We start from the raw sequence: 15,404 nt of genomic DNA, 5'->3' as shown, positions 1-15,404 counted from the left end.
CTTTATAATGATTTGTTCATTCACCAAAAATAAAAAATAAAACGAGGTAAACATCAATAGATCTCAATTAGCCATGCTCATAAGTTAAGTAACATAGTTAATCAACATCACGTGAAATTACAATTTAACCCCTGTCCAAGTATAGATCAACCAATTCTTCCGCTATGTTTAAAAGGAGTACTCATTAACACATGTAATTTAGAAGCACTAATCCATGATTCTCAAATCTACATGTCTGCAACAGACCATAGATATGCCTCTGCCTCGGTAGCCCTTTTGTCGTTCGTTCTTTTAAACAGCTCTTTCTCATACCCTACAAGGCAAAGAACAGTGTATAAGGATTATCTCTCTTTTGCTACACAATCTTAACACGAAAATGATGTACAGAGGAGATAGGATGGGATAAGGAGACTCACCTGTGCTGCGGTCCACACCATCCCAGTGTCGGCCAGGCTTGATCCCATAGCGGTTAGGGGCTGCATCGATTCCTCTTCTTATCCAGCTATGAGTTGGGACCTCCTGGGGTATTATGAATCCAGATTCTTTCATCCTCTCACTATCACCTAGGTTCGGAAGGAGTGCATCCAACTGCTTTTTCTGAACAATCGGTATATAAACTTGGGTGAGTATGGAAAGGGAAAGAAAAGGCCAAATTAGTTTTACTTCAATATATATGAGTTCAAATAATAATAAATGAGCAGCTCACCTTAGCCAAATGTGCCATGGGATCACCCCATCGAACTCTATCCTTGAGCATTGCATCAAAATCAGGGTCATCCCTACATTATAAGTTGTCACGTGAAATGTCATATTTAAGATCATACACACCTTAGTTCACCAAACAAGTACCTCATATTTGTTGTTATGCTATTATGACAATAAAAAATGCATTACAATTGTTTAAAAAAGTATAAATAAATGAAGAAGCATTGTGATATGTGGAAGTTCAGTAAGTATTAGATATACTGCAAGCAAATTATCATATTAAGTATTAACATTAACAGCTCTATCATCCACATTGTGAAGCATGTTTGTTTCACTCAGAAGTTAAAGAATGAAAAAAAGGAGAAATTCCCAATTAATGAAGCTGTTGATTCACACAATTATATCTTTAATCCCCAAAAAGAAATTTCATGGAAGATATATTTAGGTAACTGTCAAAATCCACAAGTATAGGACTTCAACAAATACTACTATAAAATTGTCTAGTAAGCATAAATGTGGTCAATGTGAACAAGCTTCTCTTATCATATTTGCCTAACATACTATTGCACGATTTCCATTATATTACCTCATAAAAAGACTACAAATTGGTTTTCTTTCTAAATTTACCTGCTCCGAGCAAAGGGTTTATCCTTCTCCGCTTCCATTTCTTGAAGTCTAGCTTCAGCCTCTCTCTTCTGTGCCAAACCTTTGCCCCATTCTAGTTTTATTTCCTTTGGTTTCTCTTCTTTCTTCTGGGACTTCAGATATTCCTCCTTTGACATGCGTTTCCCAGTTTTGTCGCGGTATATCGCTTCTGCATCTCGGCCGCTTACTGAAGGATCCATCTTTTTAAAGCTACAAGATATAGGCACTATCAGAGTTTGACTGTGAGTAAGAAAAAACATAAAAAAATCATGCAATGAAACAGCTCAGAGCAATAGCATGTGGTATTTTTTTATGTTTGCAACGGTAACCTATTTGAACTTAGTCTATATGCCCAGATGCCGATATTACCCACCACATTTAACAATGTAAAACATATTTTTAGAATTATTAAATCGATGGAAGGACAATATTAAACATGGTATGACTTATGAGGCAAAGATAGGGAGGTAAGGATTTCACTGAGCTGGTTAAGAAAGTTGCATTATGCTTGGGACTACAAAGTAGTTACCTTAACCAACTGTCCTTCTTCTCTTTATCGATTTGTTTTCTGATATCTTTACCAGAAAATAAACCAGCTCTCGGATTATCTGATTCCTTTGGCTTCCTCCTTGGAGGAGAAAGGTCAGAAACTGATGTAGCACGTCTAGGAGGAGATATTGATGATTGCTTATCTCTTTGTTGTCGTCGAGGTGGGGACAAATCTTTGTCTTGATGCCTAGAGTCCGGACGAGCACGTCTAGGTGGAGATATATCTGAATCATTGGCCGCCTTATGATGCAAGGATCTTCCAGGTTCTGGTGACGATGCATGCTTATCACTTTGCTGTCGTCTAGGAGGGGACAAATCCGTGTCTTCACCATGTTGCTCAGGTGAAGGGGTATCATGCCGAGCAGTCCTCCCACCTGAAACACGACGTGACTTCCGTGGAGGGGAAGAGTCTGCATCTGCTCGTTCTGCAGGTTCTGGTGATGGAGTATCATTCCGAGGAATCCTTTTCCGAGGTGGGGAGATATCAGAACCTTGGTTTTCAGATTTTGTTAGACTGGGATTAGTGGATAAGGGAACCCAGCCACTTCCATCCTCAGAAATGACTCCAAAAGGACGTTTGGACCTCACCTGCTCCAGTCTTCTCATGCGTTTTACATCAATATCTTCGTCAACTAGAGGCTTCTCTTCATCTATATAAAATTCCAAACATTTAAGTTAGTCGTATTCAAGAATATGTTGGATTCTCTTATGCCAAAAGTAGAAAAGATCAAGTTACCAGCTGAATCTTCTTCATCTTCAACGTTAACAGGCTTTTGCCACACAGGATCTTCATCCACCACTATGACACCAGCAGCATTGGGCTTTGCTTTTCTCTTCTTCTTTTTCTTCTTATCCTTATCATCATTACTTGTGTATTTCTTAAGGTACTCTTTAAGTGAATTTGGATCTGAGGATGCACCAACCATTATGATCACTAGGAAGTGCCTGCAGAAATCAGCAATTTAAACCTGTAAGAGCAATACGCACTTCATTCCATACAACGTTACAGGACAAAGGAAATGAAAAATGGTAGTTAAAACAAAAGCAACACCCAACAAAAAAAATCATATACACTATCATCAAGACCAATCATACAAAGATGCCACGGATATCAAAGATCCAACATATTCAAGATATCCAGTTTTCATAAGCATTATACTTTGAAGAAAACACACTTAATATATTGTATAAATCATACTTAATCTTATTGTATAAATCACTAAATAATTTACAAATTAAGAGCAAAATCGGAAGTTGAGATGCTTTGATTTGGGATAACAGTTCATTATCTACACCTAATTCCACCACACAAAAAATCAGCAAATTCAAAACTCTGCCAACTAACTGCTACTAAAACCAAGAGAAAACAACTCATGTGTAAAGCTAAGATTGAATTTCTCACAATATATGAAGAATTCATGTAAGATTTTGATGTTGCCAGCAGGAAAAAGCTTCAAGAAGTATGAACGATTAGGAACCAAAACTAACTACAGATATAAATTAAATTAGGGCTGGGCACTGAGTCAGGGGATTACTTTTTTTTATCAAGAACCACAAATCGAATGTTTGATATAATTTCAATACACAATAATTAATTATGTCAGGATTATGTATGCTCATAAATTGATTGAGACTTATACTAGGACATTTACCTTCGATCTTCTGAATCAACCTCGCTGGGTTAGCTGGAAGTCAAGCCCTCCACAGAAAAAAATTGAGAAGGAAGAAGAATCCAAATCAGAAGGTGGCTTGAGTTGAGAAGATTATTGGAATACAACGACGATGGAGTTGTCGCCGGAAATGGAGATTTATCGCCTGCGCAGTGGGAAGGAGATGGGCTGCATATGTTGGGCCTAGTGGGCTCCACATTTGTAACACTGAGTAGTAAAAGCCCAGCTTGGATAAACTATATCTTAGTTAACAATGTTTTCAATTCATATTGATTTAACTTAAATTATTTATTTTAATGCCTTTATATTGTCTAACAAATTACTATTACAAAAAGTTTTATCAGATATTTTCGTGAACCGGATAGTTTAATCATCACGACTCCAACAGTAAAGGAATATTTCTTCTTGTTTCATGAAATTATTCAATAAATCTTAATAAATCAAAAAATATGGAGCACTATGAGTTACTAGATTTTGATAAAAGTATCCAATTCATGTGTTTATATCCCTAGTATTGTTTTATGGCTGTACACATCAATTTTGTAGTCGATTGAGTCAAATTCCAACCTAAAGACAAGGCTAAAACAAAGGAAAAAGAAAGTGTCATTCTTATATACTTACAAAAATAAATGCTATATAGAAATTATGATAAAAATCCAAAAATTGATCTTTCTGGTCGGACGGTCGTGATTAAATTCTGAATGGATCAAGGGCTGAAATAAGGGTCCAAGTGTAAAATACGTAAAATATGGAGTATCTAATTTTCAGCTGCTTATATAATAAGATATTAATTGCATCAAATATCTAACATTTCGTATATCTCTCGACTTTTGATGTTCTCTCTTCATCCAGTTTCTTGATCAGTAAGTGATATCCAACAATTGCTTTTCTTTTTCAGTAATGATTGTGAGGTGTATTCTATTTCATGTCACGATCATCCATTAAAGTTTGATTCTTGACTCAATTTCCACTTATGCAGTTTTGAATTCTCAAAATTTTGATTTAACTTATGTCTTTAATGATGTTTCCCAATCGGTGTTCGTTTCTGTAATTTGAAGTATCTCCTTTGCTTGTGCTACTGTGTTTTGTGTGTTTGTGGTAAGTTTCTACTTTTTTTTACATTTTTTAGTTTTTTAGTGATTGTGTTTATAGTCAAATAGATTCCCTTAATACAGGTTTTTTTTGTGCAATTTTTGCCCCTTTCAAGTTTGATGTCAGTTGGTGGTTCTATGACCTATTAATAGAAGCTTTCAAGTTTTGATTTTTATGGGATGTGTTTATAAAGAAGAATATGAATTTACTAAACAAATATTGATTTTAAAAAATATTTTTGCCCTTTCAAGTTTTGATGCCGGTTAGTGAGTTATGGGTGAGGCTTTTACAGTTGGATTTGGTATATAATTAAGGCTTTTTTTTTCTTTTAATTATGATTGGATCTTGTAAATTGCACAAGGATACTCTTATGCCATATGTTTTGAGTGTTGTGAATTCTGTGATGAAAGTTATCTATCTTATTTGTGGCGTTTGAGGGTTATATATTAAAGTTAATGTGTTTGTTTTATAGCCCTTTTTTGCAGTTGAAGTTTGTGTGATGGGGGGGAGTGCAGTTGATGATGATTGGGAGTTTACTTCACCTTCGAGGGAGGTTAGAACTGTGGTTTTAGTTGGACGAACGGGCAATGGGAAGAGTGCCACAGGCAATAGTATACTTGGAGAACGGGCGTTCAAGTCAATGTCCAGCTCTGCTGGAGTTACAAGCACTTGTGAGCTACAGAGTACTGTCCTCGAAGATGGCCAGAGTCTTAACGTGATTGACACTCCGGGTATAGTTTGTTTCTAAAAAAAATGTTTCCACTCCAACGAGTTTTTCTGATGAATTTGAAATATATGTATGTGTGTTTGTCCCCATAGATGTGTATGTTGTTTCAGAGAGAAGAGTTTTGGGAGATAACAGATGAGATCTGTAGATTTTTAATATTTCACTACCTTTGTTTGCTTCAATACGTCTGAACTTGAACCACTTGCAATTTTCAGGACTGTTTGATTTTTCTGCTGAACCTGAGTTTATCGGGAAGGAGATTGTTAAATGCATCAATATGGCAAAGGATGGTATCCATGCTCTCCTTGTCGTCCTGTCTGTTAGGTCTCGCTTCTCAAGAGAAGAAGCTGCTGCTGTTGAGAGCTTGAGGAAATTCTTTGGCAGCAAGATTAGTGATTACATGGTTGTAGTTTTCACTGGTGGTGATGACCTTGAAGAAAATGAGGAGAGTCTCGATGACTACTTGGGTCGTGATTGCCCTGAGCCTTTGAGGGTAATTCATTTATTAAATGAACTTACGTGGTTTCTGATCTTGAATAGTTTTGTGTTATGATTTATGGTTTCTGATCTTGATGCAGGAAATTCTCAAAATGTGCGGGAATAGGTGTGTTCTATTTGATAACAAGACAAAAGAGGCAGCCAAGAAACGTGATCAGCTAAAGCAACTTCTGTCACTTGTAGATAAGGTTGTTGAAAGAAATGGTGGGAGACCTTACACAGATGATGTATTTCTTGAACTGAAGGTGAGTGCTTTAGCTGCTTGGCTCGTTGATGCATCCTTCCACGATACGTTCATTATGATACTAATGCTTGTATTTGATCTTCAACAGAAAGGAGCAAACAAGCTACGTGATCAAACTGCTATAGTCAATTCTTTAGAGGGATATACCAAACAACAGATTTCTGAATTGACGCAGCAGTTCCACGAGGCCTACGAGGAGCAACTGAAGCGAATAACTGAGATGGTAGTTTTCTCATTCCGTAAGATTATGTTATGATCCTACCACTGAATGTGAGTGAGAGTAAGCAGTGACACAATTTTTTGTTGTTGAATAAACTGTATTTGAAGGTTGAGTCCAAGCTCAAGGAGACCACACATAGGCTGGAACAACAACTGGCGGAGGAGCAAAATGCTCGGCTGAGGGCAGAAGAAATTGCGCAAGAAGCTCAGATGAAATCGAGTGATGAGATACGCAAGCTGAGAGAGCACTTAGAGAGAGCTCAGAAGGAGACCGAGGAGCTGCGAAAGCAAGCTCAGAGCAGCGGATGCACCATTTTGTGATCACCACACACTAATAGGTGAAATGTGTAATCTTTTCACTTACCTACCTACTTATAAACCTAAGTTATCAGCAGCTCTCGTTTTCACACTCTTGTGTGTGGAAGGTACTTGAATTGGTGTTTTCTTGAATTCAATATCTATTCAATACTTTTATGTTCATACATATACATAACTAGAAGGTCGAAACCCTTATTAATAAGTAGTGAATTCAGCAAGATTCAAAGATCAGAAGTTTGAGTAACATAAGGACAGGAAATAAAACACAGAACAGAACACACACTATAATGCAATGAGTTCATGTCTCTGCACACACTACACAGCCATAGTGCTGCAACACGGTTCACGCTATTATCAAACACACAAACAGATCTGCGCGGCAGGTTTATTGCCTGCACAGACAAGAGAAGGGAAGAGAAGCTAGGTTATAAAGATAGAAAGTAGTCATGAGAAAGCTCTTAAAAATCTTGTAGTCGGAGATATACCTGATTTATTCGAGAAGGGAAGGGGGCTTACCCGAGAGGAAGAACCTTCCTATCCATGATGGGATACACCGCTGCCTGCATCATATTCAGCTGGAGCACATTTCCAGAAAGGTATGCCTGCATCGCGTAGTCTTGACCACCAGGCATCATGCTCAGTTGCTGCAGCTTCTCATTTTCTGCTATCTGAATGTTGCAATTTATAAGTATATATAACTGTTTTCTACAATGAAATTCAAAAGAAACACTTTGTTTTCTTTGAAGAAATAACTTAATTTCCATGATTGAAGCTCTTTTTTTAATCTATTCATCATAGTTTGATTAGTTGTTAGTGCATGATTATTTGCTAGCTAGCTTTACCTTTGCTCTGAGGCAGGCATTTTCCTGCTCCAGCTGAATTTCCTATTAAGCAAAGACATGTTCCATAAAACCAAGGTTTTCCAGATTTTGTTTTGAACCAACAAAAAAGGAAAAAAATAAAAAGAAAAAAGAAAAGAAAGATATGTTTGTGAACTAATATCCAGCAAGAAAAGTTGAGATAGAAAAGTACTCTTTTCTGCAAGTTCTCAGTTTCATTAAGTATGAGCTCGTGCTGTTCAAAGAGAACAAGATCAATCAATATGAGATGAAACATGAAAATGTATATTATATTCATGTGGTCGTGGTTTTGTACCTTTTTTGCCCTTATCCTAGCAATGCCTCGCTCGAGCCTACTCTCGAGCTGCTTCATCTCCTTCACACTCAAAGAAGCTAAGCCATCGCCAGTAAGATGGCTGTAAAAGAGTATATTCAGCGAATCAGGAATTCATTTCATCAATATTATATCACAATTGCTTGATAATTGTGATGCACTCATATAGATTTATTACCTGTTGAAGTTCTGCATCATCTGGATTTGCTGGCGCAGTTTCTTGGATTCTTGCTGGTAAAACTAAATCATCAATCAAGAAATCAGATACACATGCACATACATATGTATATTATGGCTTCATTTCATAAAATAGTAGTACTATATAAGTAGGATTTTATAAAATTTACACTAGACTATGAATAATGCAATAAATATTATAATCACCATCACTTACCTGAGTATTGATCTCTTGAGTAGTGTATGAACTTGAACTAGAGGTTGCCCTTTTGTACCTCTCTATAGTAGACCTGATGCTGCAATCATGTGTGTGCAGATTTGTGATTTAAAAAAAACATAGTAAGAGATAATGAATTAAAAATATTAGGACAAATTAATTAAATTAACTAATACTGAAACTAATTTTTGTTGATATAAATTTCATGATCATACAGTTGTATATATTTAAATACACATTATTTATGATTTTAGACCTGAGACATGTATATTAAAAGTGTTGCATGGTTAATATAAATATTCTAGAATAGGAAAACGTTGGAAACATAAAGATGACCAAAAACGTGAAAGAATCAGAACTGCTGTTATATCAGACAACAGATTTGTGGTAATATTTGTTCGGTCTACGATTCTCTATATCCAACTCTTTTTTTCCAGAGGCAAACTTGATAGTAAATCATTATTGCACAAAATTTTCATTTCTCTCTCTTACATTATATGCCAACTAGTACACCGAAATATTTCTTTTCACATAGTATAATACTAGTAAAAAAAAGAAACCAATTTTACATGAAAATGAGGAGTAGCTAGTGTTAGTTCTTGAAATATTTGGTGAGGCTACAATAATTACTGACAAACTCTTACCTATTTCAAGAAGCTCAGGTCACATGATGCCCTAATCTTTTCAAGATTTTGTGCAAGAAAAAGGTGAGGAACTGATAGAGCTAAATTTCTTTATAAAAAAGAAATCAAGCCAATAAGAACTGAGATTAAACAGCTAAACTCAAGGTTTTGTCTTTTTTTATATGGAAGACTCCTTGTTATTACACACAAAACATGCTATACCTTTAAGAAATGAAAGTTTTCAAGTTTTTCTGTTCTTTTTTTTTTAGAATAAGCAAATATACTAACTTGAAGCCAGAAAAGGTGAGAATATAAACAAACAGATTCAAGACTTTGGTTATGGAATAAACTATTTGTTAATTACACACAGAACATGTTATACCTTTAAGATTTTAACCCAAAGAAATGAATATTTTTATTTTTTTAACTTTATAGAATAAGCAAAGTATCATTTAACTTAAACCCAAAAAGGTGAGGATCGGAACCGATACATTGAACCGTAAATTTCATCAAAAAAGCGAAATCAAGCCAGTGAGAATAGAAAATTAAGCAACTAAACTCAAGATTTTGGATATTGAAACATACTCTTTGTTATTACACACAAAACATGTCATACCTTTAAGATCTAAACCCAAGAAATGAAGATTTTCATGTTTTTTTATTAAAAAAAATAGAATTAGCAAATATACCACTGTTATCTTGATCCCAGTAAAAGGGAGAAGAAATGATAGAACCCTAAATTTCTAAAATAAAATGAAATCAAGCCAATGAAAATATAAACAATCAATATCATACTCTTTGTTATTACATACTACAGAACATGTTGAACCTTAAAGATTTGAACTCAAGAAATGAAAATTTTCATAGAAGAAATAGAATATACTCCATATAATTAGGGGTTTGTTGAAAAAGTTTATATTTACTTGGTGTTGGCATACTCGTAGACACGGCCACGAGTAGAGAAGCAAATTAGGGCAACCTCAGCATCACACAGCACAGACAGTTCATAGGCTTTCTTCAGCAGACCATTCCTCCTCTTGCAGAATGTCACCTGCCGATTCGTGTTGTTCTCTATCCTCTTTATCTCGATCTTCCCTCTCCCCATTTTCTTCATCACAATTTACTAGATTAATTAAATAACGTGCAAAAACAACATCATTATATACAGATTTGGAGAGAGAAAATGCAAAATATGCATTTGGTGCTGTGCCCTAATTTTGCATGACAAGTGCAAAAAAATAATTCAAGAACACCTCTTTTTTTTCTTTTTTTTTTGAAAAAAATATACTCACAAACCTGAGCTGTCGTTTGTGGAAAAGCGTTGGCTGCCTTGGAAGTTGTAATTGTATTGTGCACAGGCTTCTTTAATGGTTTTGCTTCAGTTTATATCCCTAGCTTTTGTAAATTTGCATAGCTGTGTGTCTTGAGAGAGAGAGAGAGAGAGAAGAAAACGACATGCTATATTTCCAGAATTAAGGGTTTGCGTGATGTTGCATGGTGGTGTGATTATAACAGGTGTGCTCTCAGAGCTCTCACCAAAAACTGCAATTCTCATCCCCTTTTACTTAGTGGACCAGTAAATAAATTGACACCTACATTATTCGCTTTATATACAAAAAATAATAATCATATAATGTGTGTATTTGTTGGCTTAGTGGTAGAGTGGTTGATATTCGGGCTAATATGTTTGTTTAACCATTAAGAAAAGTCATAAAATGAATTGCATGTATGTATGTCGAGTTAATAGGTATTTTATACAAAAGAAATGTTCATGACCGCGATAGATGAACAACATAGAAGTAGAGCAAAAACAAAAATAATATATAAGCAAAAGCAAATGTTCTAGCCCAAAAATTCTGTGAAAGTAAACATACGTTTAAAATACTCCGTATATCTCTAAATTGTATATCTCTAAATTGTGTAAGTATGTAGTTTTTGAGAATTTAAATGTGTCAGTGCCGATCACTGGCCACTATGGAATTCAATACTACTAGCAAAGATGTTTTGACTGATTCACAAGAGTGAGGATGTTTTGACTGAACCCATGAACTAATTGAGGACAACCAATTATATAGAGAAAACTAGAAACAACTAAAATAATTGTCAAATATAGGGTTTTGCTGCCTATACAAAAATGAGTCGTCAAACTACCCACTAGTCCACTACTACAAGCGGTGTTTCCAAATATCAAATTTGGATATTTGAATTCAACATGTATGTATAACGTATACAGAGGGAAACCTTTAATTATTGATTATTCCATCATATAGTATCGTTAAGGCTATCTAGCTAGTTTAAACTAAATATCAATTCTCAATAGAACTCATACAAAATGCAAAAATCAACAAAATTATCCACATACTCTTACAACATAAAAAAATACTATTTCTGTAAACTAAGCTTGATGATAAAGAAGTTCCGTAAAATTCGAGTGTTCAAGCGCAGTATATTATTTTAGCAAATTTTTAATATTTTTTATGTTAAAATAGTTTATCTTTTTGAACTCATCATTGTGCATAATAAACTAGTTAACCTTATCATAATTTGGATAAATTTTTAGTACTTTAGTAGAAAATATATATCCAAATTCAAACATATAATTAATAGGTTCTTAATTTTAAATTTATTTCCGCCATACAATATATAGTTTCTTTGACCTAATTATATATAATCACAAATGATAATTGGGATAGCAAAATAAGATTGAGCTCTTGCTTAGTTTATGTTTCTATCATCACAAATGTTTAAATTAGACATAGATTGCTAATATAATTATATAAACATACATCCTTATTAATAAAGTGTATACTTATATTATTTTTCCTAAAAGGGGCTACCAATATTTATATTGTTTGTAAAATGGCAAACGAACACAACTAAGAATATAAGTTATATATTGAATTATTATTTTTATTTTCACATATATATTATAATTCCGACTGTCTTATTTGAATCTTTCATACATGTGAAACGATCTTTCATAGTACTATATGATTATAATTTATATCTAAGAGTACGACCAAATCATAGCTTGAACAATATTCAAGAATGTAATTAAACTTAGGTAATCTATAATTTCATTAACTAGCACCAACTACTAATTTCCCATTTAATGTTTGTTGTTTTGGTCCATTCATTCCATTTTGTAAGAGTTATGATAGAGACCAATTTGTAAAAGTTATGATAGAGACGCACAAAAGAGGGTAAGTAGAATTATTTACATTATTGAGCTTTGCATATATATAGTAAAATAAATTCACTGGGGACCAATAGAAGCTATTTTTGACCGCCAAATTAATGTGTTACTTAGGTTTCGTGGTCATACTGGTTTTCTATAAATTTAGAGATGGATCCTACAGCAATAAATACATATTTAAAATACATATATATCTATATCGAAGTTCTTGATTCTTATTTTACATGGGAGTATATATGTAAAAAATGCATAGTGTTAATGGTTCTAGGCTTCTAGCTACTTAACCATTCAAGACATGTCACGCTTCAATATTTATAACTATATTAAACATTTAAGGTCTCGTGATTTCTTAATTTCAAAAGTTAATTTGTTAGTAAGGAAAATGGACGTGGAGAGGTAACGAAAAGAAGAAAACTTAATTTTCAAACTTCCCAAATAAGTTGTACTTTTACAATTTAAGAATAGAAAGTGACTTATGGTCACAGTTTTAAAATATTTTTTTAGACAATTAATTAGTATTCTCAACATTACTTTGAACAAATGCTAGAAAAAATCAACAAAACACAAATTTTGTATGTAAATTCTTCAAAAATTTTGTTTTGTTGATTTTTTCTATAAGTAAATTATGTAGATGAATTCAAATTTTGTGAGGAATATATAAGTACATTATTGCTTTAGAATAAAATAAGTATATGATAGAAACATTATGTGTTTAAACTTCAACCAGTCTCTTCATATCTAAAAAAACCAAAAATTTCATAACGGACAATATGACATCTATGATATTAAAAGTAGATGAATTAAAAAAATTAAAAAACATGAAAATTTAGTGGATAATCGATCGGGCTAGAGAATAAGCTTGTTAGTCCCATTGGACCCGGATAGTTCTTCCTCGAGTTCTTCATCTGGTTCGAACAACTTGACTAAGCCGGCTTCTTTATCCCCACTTTTTTTCCGTTGTGCCTTCTTATACTTGTATAGGAAAACACATAAAAGAGCAACTAAAAGGACAAGACACAATACCAGGCTCATCAGTATAATCGAATTTATCTTCATCTTTTTAGCCACAATGTCCACTTCATGACGAGTATAATCATATGTCGACGATGCATTGTTCGCCATACCTACATAAGCATACAAACCTAACAACAATTTTAGTTTGAGAGAGAGAGAATGAAACGAGAGATGTTATAAAAAAAGTATTGAGGAATATGTTAAAATGTTTTCTATTTTGTTTGAACGCAATCTTATAGAAAAAGGGAAGCATTTTAATGTAGTCAAAATATTAAATAAATATTTTTGACCAATTCTGGAAATATGCCATTTTTTCACTTATGACTTACCAAAAAACTTTTAAGGATCCTTTCCGATTTGTGAACAAGATTTATATAGTACAAGATTCAATGAATGCAATAGGATTGTGTGATATTTTGGGATTTGATCGATTCAAATTTACTGATTTGGCTTAAATTTGTTATGAATCGCATAAATTTAAAATCGTAATTAATAATTAGCAAGTTATTCTCTTCTATTTTATTTATTGTATGTTTCTTCTATATTTCGTATTAAAAACAAATATAATTTTTTATCTTGAAGTTGTTATTAATAAAAAAGACATTTTTAAAGCCAACAACACTCCCTCGTATGATGCTTGCAAAAATGAATAATTTAAATTTCCTTTTTTATATAGACAGATAGATGGATCATTAATTGCAAGTTTTGTTTTTATGTATTTTCTGTGTTTAAATTATTTATATTTTACTTAGAGGATTTTTATGATGAGTAGTGATTTAGAGACATAATGTCTCAATGCCATAATACCCCTATATATGTCTCTATGTCATAAGCATAATTCTTACTTTGACTAATTTACCCTAAGAGTGCTATTTAAAGATAGATTTGTACCATTGAATACTACTCATTATACATATTCACTTCTTTGAATATTGAACATGATTTGTATTTATAAATTACCAAGATAGATTTAAAAAAATTAATCCGATTATAAGATCTGATATTAAAACAAAAGTTAGTAAATAGTAATAACTAGCATCATGTTTATATATTTAATCCAAGTATAGATAAAAGTGGTTTTTTAGCTTATGAAAGCAAAAGTGCAAAACGTCTTCTTTTATTTAAAACTTTTGTTTTGAAAATTGTAATGTTAATTTTTAGTTTTGAGTTAGGAATACCAAATTCATATCTTAATTTTCAATAAACAAACATCAACTAATTTTAATTTTAAAGTTAGTTTCTTTGCAACTTTCTCCTAAAACACAATCTTTTAAATATTATTTCAAATTGTTTCCATTAAACTTCACAAACATAAGAATTAAAACTTTAGAAAGTAAGAACTAAAATTAAAAATAAAAAATTCTTAAAATTAAAACTGTAAACTCAATTTGCATTAATATATTATTTATTCCATAATACAGTGAATAATTATAAAATCTTTTTAAATAGAGTATTATTAAACAGATGAGTCAAAAACCATGTTATTATTTTGTAATCGATGTTCAACATAATGTTCCAAAAATTCAGAAATGAAAGAAATCAAAAAATTTTCAAGTAAAAAAATCAAATTAAAATTATAAAATTCTTAAAATTAAACCTAAAACATATTTACTATTATCATATAGTATCAAATTTTAATTTGTTAGATAACATAGTGAATTGAGCTATCTAATATTTTACAAATAGATTAAAAAATATTAATTATATAGCTTTAAAATGTTAAATAGATGGGTTAAGAACATGTAAATACTTTAAACGTGGTTCGACTATAACATTCCAAGAATTAAAAATAAATATATTAAATTTTTGTCTAAAATTCATAAATCAACAGTATACCCCATTAGTATTCATAAACTACTCATCATATATCAAATTTTAATTTGTAGCATGTTATAGTGAATTGAGCTAAGAATTATAATATTTTACAAGAAACAAATAAAATAGTTGCAATATAGCTCTAAGATATAAAATACATGAATTATGAGCAAGTGATTATTTTTTGGAACGAAGTTTAATGTAACGTACTAAAATAAGAACTTAAAGAAATTAGAATTTTGGAAAGTGAAGAATTAAATTAAAAACTATGAAATCCTAAAAATCAAAACAGTAAATTAACAGTTTTTATTTACAATATAATACTAATATTTTAATATATTTGCATGTTATAATGAACTAAGATAGGAACTCTAATATCTTAGAAAGAAAAAGAGAACATATTAATTTTATAGTTTTAATGTATAAAATAGGTGAGTTTAAAATATATAATTAGTATTTTTTATAAGATTCGATGTAATGTTTCAAAGATCAAGAATTTAAGTAATTAATATTAGAAAGTGA

General features: G+C 32.3%; 3 protein-coding genes across 9 annotated transcripts; 1 reads left to right on the top strand and 2 right to left on the bottom strand.

The window, feature by feature from the left end:
• Nucleotides 1-47: 47 nt before the first annotated feature.
• On the bottom strand, nt 48-3,708 carry LOC125196438 (BUD13 homolog). 2 transcript variants are annotated; one of them, XM_048094953.1, is made up of 7 exons: nt 3,552-3,708; nt 2,636-2,844; nt 1,880-2,549; nt 1,333-1,560; nt 707-779; nt 417-597; nt 48-313 (listed from the first exon to the last, which is right to left on the bottom strand). In XM_048094953.1, exons 2-7 carry the CDS (start codon nt 2,823-2,825, stop codon nt 228-230), a joined length of 1,428 nt encoding a protein of 475 aa, XP_047950910.1. In that variant the 5' UTR covers nt 2,826-2,844; nt 3,552-3,708; the 3' UTR covers nt 48-227. The 2 variants fall into 2 exon arrangements, with proteins under 2 accessions (XP_047950910.1, XP_047950911.1); XM_048094954.1 differs by having other exon boundaries at nt 2,636-2,867; nt 3,552-3,704.
• Nucleotides 3,709-4,301: 593 nt separating this feature from the next.
• LOC125195895 (immune-associated nucleotide-binding protein 9) lies at nt 4,302-6,833 on the top strand. Its single transcript, XM_048094174.1, has 6 exons — nt 4,302-4,432; nt 5,134-5,392; nt 5,604-5,881; nt 5,967-6,131; nt 6,219-6,353; nt 6,458-6,833. Exons 2-6 carry the CDS (start codon nt 5,161-5,163, stop codon nt 6,668-6,670), a joined length of 1,023 nt encoding a protein of 340 aa, XP_047950131.1. The 5' UTR covers nt 4,302-4,432; nt 5,134-5,160; the 3' UTR covers nt 6,671-6,833.
• LOC125195896 (agamous-like MADS-box protein AGL11) lies at nt 6,776-10,313 on the bottom strand. Of its 6 annotated transcripts, none has more exons than XM_048094179.1 (9): nt 10,154-10,304; nt 9,781-9,980; nt 8,235-8,313; nt 8,019-8,080; nt 7,823-7,922; nt 7,700-7,741; nt 7,510-7,551; nt 7,153-7,335; nt 6,776-7,059 (listed from the first exon to the last, which is right to left on the bottom strand). In XM_048094179.1, exons 2-8 carry the CDS (start codon nt 9,969-9,971, stop codon nt 7,180-7,182), a joined length of 672 nt encoding a protein of 223 aa, XP_047950136.1. In that variant the 5' UTR covers nt 9,972-9,980; nt 10,154-10,304; the 3' UTR covers nt 6,776-7,059; nt 7,153-7,179. The 6 variants fall into 6 exon arrangements, with proteins under 6 accessions (XP_047950136.1, XP_047950135.1, XP_047950133.1 ...); XM_048094178.1 differs by having other exon boundaries at nt 7,184-7,335; nt 10,154-10,301; XM_048094176.1 differs by having other exon boundaries at nt 7,700-7,922; nt 10,154-10,313.
• Between the last annotated feature and the right edge of the window lie 5,091 nt (nt 10,314-15,404).

Source organism: Salvia hispanica, chromosome 6, assembly GCF_023119035.1.
Source record: "Salvia hispanica cultivar TCC Black 2014 chromosome 6, UniMelb_Shisp_WGS_1.0, whole genome shotgun sequence".
Classification (NCBI taxonomy): Eukaryota; Viridiplantae; Streptophyta; class Magnoliopsida; order Lamiales; family Lamiaceae; genus Salvia; species Salvia hispanica.
Note: the sequence above shows the minus strand (reverse complement) of the source record. Positions and strands in the feature narration are given on the sequence as shown.